Source organism: Lampetra fluviatilis, chromosome 25 (genome assembly GCF_964198595.1).
Source record: "Lampetra fluviatilis chromosome 25, kcLamFluv1.1, whole genome shotgun sequence".
NCBI classification, from domain to species: Eukaryota; Metazoa; Chordata; class Hyperoartia; order Petromyzontiformes; family Petromyzontidae; genus Lampetra; species Lampetra fluviatilis.
The window spans coordinates 4,330,529-4,338,465 of NC_136299.1; the positions used below are offsets into that span (position 1 = coordinate 4,330,529).

The 7,937-nt window shown below is 46.3% G+C and overlaps 1 protein-coding gene across 1 annotated transcript in view; it reads left to right on the top strand.

Moving 5' to 3' along the window:
- LOC144941668 (transforming growth factor beta-2 proprotein-like) overlaps positions 1–6,600 on the top strand; it is a 30,313-nt gene extending 23,713 nt beyond the window's left edge. Inside the window, exons 5-7 of the mRNA XM_078868029.1 lie at positions 454–634; positions 5,437–5,590; positions 6,411–6,600. Coding sequence (XP_078724155.1) covers positions 454–634; positions 5,437–5,590; positions 6,411–6,569 — 494 coding nt within the window. The 3' untranslated portion in view covers positions 6,570–6,600. The remainder of the gene's footprint in view (positions 1–453; positions 635–5,436; positions 5,591–6,410) is intronic.
- The last annotated feature ends 1,337 nt before the right edge of the window (positions 6,601–7,937 follow it).

Genomic DNA, 7,937 nt, shown 5'->3' on the forward strand with positions numbered 1-7,937 from the left:
CTTTACATGTGTGGAAATGCTTGACAGTACTTTAGAATGTATGCAGTCACTCATTTCTCAACCCTTTAACGCTCCTTCCACTCGAATCATTCTATTTTCTCGCCGTTTTTGTTTTACTGTTATGCGTCGTGATTGAAGGCACTTCATAAATATGAAATTACATGAGATTCTGGTTACAACGACCGTGCACAAGCATCGCATTGGTGTGGGAAATTCATTGGCCAGGGTGGATACGTGACAGTCGGATATCCAATACTCTACTCTATGCTATTCATGTTGTTCATGATGATTCCGCTGTTGCGTATGTCCAGGAGCTAAATGCCAAGGTCTGCCAGCCATGGACGGCAGGGCTTCAAGGGAGAGAGTTTGTGCAAGTTTTTGCTATTCCTCCTCCACTGCAGGAGCGCAGATTACAGTTATGATGATGATTCTGATGAGTGTCGTACTCCTCAGGCATCGACGACGAGGTAGTGAGAGGGCCGGATGGTGGACACCGACAGCAGCAGCAACAGCAGCAGCAGGGTCTGGTGCGGGGAGCGCACCTGCTACTCATGATGCTGCCCTCGTATCGACTCGAGACTCAGCCCCAGGGCAAGCGGCGCAAACGTGCCCTCGACGCGGCCTACTGCTTCCGGTCTGTACCTGCCCGTTGCAGTCACGTCACCCGTTGAGCCTCTTCCGTTGCGGGACGTCTGCAAGTTGCAAGGCGTAGCGCCGTTGTTTTCGAAGACATTGCACTCACCGCAGAGAACCGCTGGTGCCAAACTGTGCCACGCACCCTCCCGCATGGCCTTGTGGAAGCCTCGGGTATCGATGAAGTTATTTTATTTTGGGTTTTCCTCCGGTTCCGTTCCGATGACGTACATGCACGTACACGTACGTCATCATCATGAGAAAGAGTTAATTGACACACTCTCCTACGCCAGAAACAACGACTGCCGTTCGCCACTAAGTGGTGGAGTCAGCATTGTACCTGCACCTGGCTAAGTGCAGCTTGAGCCCATGTGAAGTGGCAGGAAGTCACTGGGCAAACTCAGGTTTTATGGGTTAACTGATGTGTCAGGCTACGTGCAGGAGGTCACGGGCAGACCCAGGTACCTTGGGTTGGCTGAGATTACTGGCAAATACATCACCCGTGCTCCCCACTGTGCCAATTTGCTGCGTTGTAGTAACCTGGAACTCCGCTCGTTGTTGTGAGCGTCGCCCCTCTGCCCTCCACTGTAGCTGGAGGGTGACTGCCTCTAACTGCCCAGGAGTGTTCTTCGTGAGCCTCTTCCACCCACCCACCCACACGTTTGTTCACTCACTCACTCACTCCTTGAGACAGCCTACTGCTTACAGTCTGGACCTACAACAACGATTGCTCACTCATTAATTCGTACGCTGTATTACTCACCCAAATACTCAAGTGTTCACTCAATTACTCGCTCACCCATTTATACGCTCACTCGAGCAGAACCATTCAATGACACGGGTGGAGGTGTGAAGGCATGAAGTGCATGGGAACACTCAATCACTGGTTCACTCATTCACACAATCGCTCATTCACGCTACCACTCCATCACTCGCTTGTTCACTCACTCACAGGTTCTGCTCTATTATGCCATTCACTTAGTGTGCTATACACACTCTTGTATACTCTCCCTCCCTCAAGAAAAAGCACTCAATCACTCACCAACCTATTCAATAATTCAGTAATTCTTAACTTAATCAATGGTACCACTCATTGTTAGGCTAACAACGTCCACATTTACTCTGCCAATAACTACCACTCCCTCCCAATAAATGGCTTGCTAACTCAACGATCCCTCTCAAATGATTGTAGTCACACTGATTTTGCGTTGTTGTTGTTGGGCGTCATGTGTGAAGACGTCAGCATAAACTGTGTTCCGTGTCTATCCACTTTCTCAGACCCATATCATTCAGCGGCATTTGAACCTTATGGCGGGACCCCGGGGTCCCATAAGCCCCCGACTCGCATAATCTGCGTTGCGACGTTATTTTATTTCTGTTGAAGGCGAACGATACAGCAATCTATTTATCTCGACGAGCTCTACACGATGCGCTAATCAAAGTTTCAAAGTTGTGTTTCTTCTGCGCATCTGTCCTCGCTTGCACGACATGACAACAGAATGATCCGTGCCAGGTGGGTCACGGCGTTTATGTGCGCGGTGGGACGGAGTCGCCAAAAATAAATGAGTGTATTACGATTTTAACTTCCGTTTATTCGGGACCCCGGGTTCTCGCCATGAGGTTCATTTGTTAAAGCGAGGAAACTTTTGACTCAACGTCCAGGCTCTCATTAGCAGAGGCGAGGCAGGCTTGTTGAACATTTGCCACTCATTGGCTGACTCTTGACCGTGTTTGCTAAACGAAGTAAAAAAACACAATGTTTCTTTCGCAACAGATATTCAAGTATATCTTGTTTATCCACCATTATACCGGCAGCTCTTCCATTTAAACATTTTACTTTATTTTTTTGCATGCCATCGTGGACAATTTTTCCCTCACATCAAGACACGGAAATATGCAGCATTTACAATACTGTTGATTTTCAAGAAGAGGTTTTTTTGTGTAAATTACCATTCTACCTACCTGACATAAATCCACAGCAGTCATCTCATAGATTGAATCCCTGCCATATGAATCTGTAAATTCCTCCACTTTTGCAGAACCGCCGGTAATTTTGAGTACCACCCCCCCGTAGCTGATTTGACTGTGCCCTCTGACTTTTTTACCCACGCGTGGCCACAATTACAATGCGGATCAGTTGCAGCCATACGTATTTTAATACAAGTAGCAGCGTCTTACGTTCGAGGAAAACACTTTTTGCGTGGCGCAAGCTATTGGTAATTAAACGGCGGCTTCGTTTTCCAACAAGACGAGGCCCTTCTGCGTTTCCAACTTTTATTTTACGATGAAAAGGCCATGAACAACTGTACCCAGCAGCTGGCCCAGCTTGTTTCATTTGTCATAGTTGGGGGGTGGGCAAAAATAACGGTGCATTTTGTGATAATACGCTCGTGCTAGGTGATTGTTACCTCCGATTAGCGTGCTCCGCACCTTCGATTAGCACGGTTGGCTATTTACGATGCAAAATAAGTTAAACGTACGTACATTACAACCCTCATTGTGCAGGGGGGTGGTGAAGTGTGATGGGGGGGGGAAGGGAGATACCCATTCCGTCAGAGCAACGCGGAACGCAAAGCAAATACAGCTTTGAAACCTCGGGGTGGGGGAGGAGGGGGCATTTTTAAATGCCACAAAACAGCAGCAATCGGAAGACTTCGGCGCATTTTTTTTTAAACAAATAAAGTCGGGGGCATTCATTGTGCAGAAGCGGGGGGGGGGCTTGAATATTTGCGCGACGGCGGTGCGGGCGTGCCAGAAAGCACTTTAAACACTTCCAATGAAACAAGGCTAACTTGAAGCAGATCAACGGACAGTATTCGGCTGAGTGCTCTTGACATCAAACAAGAACATATTTTTTTTTGCTCGAGTAAAAAAAACCACTTATTTTCTCACTTTCACTGCATGCACTTTTTTTTTATTGGCCTTCTGGGCATTGTGTTGGTATAGGAGGCCTTTGCTTCTGTGCAAATAAAACAGCCAAAAAATTCAACGGAAACGCTTTTGCTTTATTTAATTGAACGTGTTTTTTTTTCCTCTTTCCCTCCGCTTTGTTGAGTCTCGGCGTTGCTGAAATACTTTGAACTCTCCGTCACCATGCTGGGAAAATTAAACATTGCAGGAATGGAAATTTGGGGTGGTGTCGTTTGCTCCGACGTGGGGCTTCTTGCCAATGCATATGAAAGCCATTCTTAAAATTGTAAAACCCTAAAAATGCGTGGAATCCTGTTGCGATTCCACACCATTACGGTAAACTGTTGAAAATTGCTTTCGCATGCCTTTAGCTGGCAATGCCTGTCCCCCTTATAGATGAGCTGCTGTGAGGCTGCTTACATTGAACACATTGTGCCTTGTTGTTATTAAGTCTTATCAACCATAATAGAGGTTTTTTTTTTGTTAGATCGCGTAAATATATAAATGTGTCGTTAAAACCTGCCACCACCCGACACGGCCAACTAGTAAGGGTTGTCACGTAAACAGAACGTGCCAATTCGTCACTAGTACAGCACACCGGTGTGTTGGAGAGCCAAGCCACAATATGTACCATCTGAGTACGACGTTTCGCCGGTAGTTACAACTAGCTTAATCAGGCGACAGCCAGATTTGTGGAGAAATCTAACTGGTTCATTGAATTATGCTGATTTGGGCACAACGACACGATTTATGTTTAGCATCCATTGGACATCCCTGTATACTCGGACAAAAACGCAGGCCAACTAAGACTTTCTCAAGGTGTTTTTACCAAAGTGCAGGAGGCACAAGAAAATCGACCGCAGTATGTTCACAGAACCTCTTGAAATTCGTTTGATTACATGATGGCCAGTAAAAGATATTTAATGGATTCGATCATTAAAGTCCACAACTCATGCTTAATAACTTTCCATAAACTATAGTAATCTATGATGAAGTGGTTAACACTTTAAGCTTTAAACACAGTGGCCTTTAATACCCTAGGACAGGGGTCGGCAACCTACGGCTCCGGAGCCGCATGCGGCTCTTTACGGGCTGCTTCTTGACAATATGTACGTATGTACAGTATGTACTCAGATGCATTGCGGCTCTTGAAATACTGAATTTTGTACCGAATTGGAAAGAAATGGCTCTTCTTGTTATTTTGGTTGCCCTAGGACATACATCGCTTTGTACCTTTTATCGATTGTCATAACTAATCGTGAACTTGGTTGTGGTCTGACAGTGGAATAACTGCATCTGCCAGCAAGTCAGATATCTGGGCGGTAAACCTAAGGGATTACAGAACTCTATGGATAGCTCAGGTTAACACGTAGGCTTTCGCGACCAATATTATTCATAATAAACGTTTTTGGGTTAGATCGCGTTATTTATAAATGTGTCGTAACCCTCCACCACCCGACACGGCCAATCAGCAAAAAAAGTGTCACGTTGACAAAAGACAAATAGTTCACTACTTTAGCCCACCGGTGTGTTGAAGAGTGAACCCACAACATTTACAATTTTTTAGTATGACGTTTCGCTGGTAATTACATCCAGCATCATCGGGCAATTTGCCCGATGACTCAAAAATTGTAAATGTTGTGAATTCACTCTGCAACACAACCGGTAGGCTAAAGTAGTGAACTCTTTGTCTTTTGTCAACGTGACACTTTTTTTGCTGATTGGCCGTGTCGGGTGGTGGAGGGTTACGACACATTTTTAAACAAACGTTTATCATGACTATGGATAGCATGTACACATTCGCACACGTACCACGTAACACAAATGAATACAGAACGACCGGACGATGTCCTGAGTGAAAGTGTCTCCTGCGCTGTCAAATCGCAACCGCAGCAACGTCGAGGACAGCTGCTGTCTGCGCCAACTCTACATCGACTTCAGGAGGGACCTTGGCTGGAAGTGGATTCACGAGCCCCGTGGCTACCAGGCCAACTTCTGCGCCGGACCCTGCCCTTATCTTTGGAGCACCGACACCCAGCACAGCAAGGCAAGCAGGCGCCACGCGATCGCAGCACGGTGCCACTTAAGGACCTGTCTATGTTGAACTTGTTTCGTACCGTACATAGCCAACCATGCTAATCGGAGGTGTGGGAGAAATACGAACTAATCACAAAACGCAATTTTAAACAAATGAGTTTTCAATCTCGATTTAACACGTTCCTTCGGAGTGGGCAGGTAGGAACTTGGTTAGACAGCGCATTCGTGCGATTCGTGTCACGCGGCGCAAGCTGCGTGGGGCGGCGCGTCATGTGGTGCTGAGCCCGCCCGAAGCGCTTTATGAAATACAAATCGAGGGCGTGGCACGACAGACAGACAAATAAGCCCTGGTGGGCAGTGTGGAACGGTTGTTCCTACCTGTAAAAGTCCATCACTCCAGTGGCTTCCGAATATTGGAAGGAAGAGCATTCCAGACGGCCGCAGAGGTGCATCTGAAAGTGCGCGATGCGGCAACTGTCTTTGTTCGATGGCTGAGCCAAAAGCCGCTGCGAGGATGACCAGAGTTCGCGTGATGGTTCATGTTCCTTGACGAGATCAGCAAGGTATTGTGGTTCAAAATTGTGGTTCAATACCTTGCTGTGCACGATGGCATCTTTATCCGTGATATATTCTGCTTTGTTTAACGTGTAGCCTTTCGTGACCAAAATTATCCATAATCAAGGTGTTTTGGGGTTAAATCGTGTAAATATTTACGCGATCTAACTCCAAAAAAATATTTTGTCATAACTCATCGTGTTTTTTCTTGTTGTACTCGGGAGTGGGGAGGAGGGGGGGGGGTAACCCGAGTTTCCGGCGGTGTGGTTGAGCAGGTGCTGAGCCTGTACAACACGCTGAACCCAGAGGCGTCCGTGTCTCCGTGCTGCGTGCCGCAAGACCTGGAGCCGCTGCCCATCCTCTACTACGTCAACAAGACGCCCAAGGTGGAGCACCTCTCCAACATGGTGGTCAAGTCCTGCAAGTGCAGCTAGGCCACCGACCGAACCGACCGAGAAGCTTGCCCGGGGCGAGGGGTCAAAGGTTGACTCAGGATGCCGACCTCTCTTTGCCCGAGATAAGGCCTTGGTGCGGGCGAACAAAGACTTGCCACGAGTTCTGTATGTGGCGCGTAAAAAAAAAATATGATAAAAAAAAATAGATATAAAAAAACTTAACGGTGGCATCACCAAACGAGGTGCGGTCTGCCCCGCCACGCTTGTGGGTGGACTCAGCGTGCGTTGGCGCTATCGTGCGCGCTCCCGTGTGTGCTTGCGCGCGTGCTCTGAGCGTGCCTCGGTGGCGTCTCCACTTCGAGGTTAGCCGCATCTGTTTCGCGCGTGCGTGTGCTTTTAGTTTATGATCCTCTGGTCTTGGAACAATGCTTCTGCAAGCAGACATGAGTGTTTATTAAACGCTTGGAGAGTGCTAGAGTGCGTAATCAAAAAGCCCGTCTTTATTCGGCGTCGCGTGCTAAGCCAATTATTACAGATGTTCACTTCGTTTTTTGCCGTATGACGTTTCGGCCCGATCTTGCATGGAACATCCATCCTGCATTCCATGCCTTTAGCTTTACACCTCATCTGCTTTTTTGTGTTCTGTGTCTACCTATGTCGTGATTGAGCGTACAGCAGCAGTGTCAATTTACGTCCGTTCTTCAAATATGGTACTTGTTTGTAGTTCTCTGAACCCCAAGGCGATTGCTCAATAATCAGACAAAACTAACGCCCGGTAAACATTTCTCAGACATCTTCTTGGTTCTTTCGGTAAAGTCACGTAGAAGGGAAGTAATAAAATAATAAAAATAAAACATAATAAAATGAAATATTTCTGTGAGAAATATTTCATTTTATTATGTTTTGAAATATTTCTGTGAGAAATATTTCATTTTATTATGTTTTATTTTTATTATTTTATTACTTCCCTTCTACGTGACTTTACCGAAAGAACCAAGAAGATGAATCCCTGCAGTCACGAAAGCTTTAAATCGAAATTAAAAATTTCTCAGACAATTTTGAGTCTAAACGTCAGCAGTGCACGTATCCAAGGGAGTTGCTTGAATCTACCATTCACATCACGTGTGTGAGTGCACCTCTGATTACCCCGGTTGACTACATATGGTGCATCTGACGAGGCTTCTTTGTGACATATACATTTTTTAAGTAACTTGGGATTTTACAAACCTAGAATAAATGCGCAACCACAACACATTGAAAACTAGACTCATCCATTTCTGCTGTGTCCAATAGCAGCAGATGCATCTAGGATATGCTTACACCTTTGGCCTCTTGAGGTTACTGCCTGCATGATCCGATGTGGATCATAATTTTCCTTTCCATCCATTGAGCGAGTCTTTGAAATCC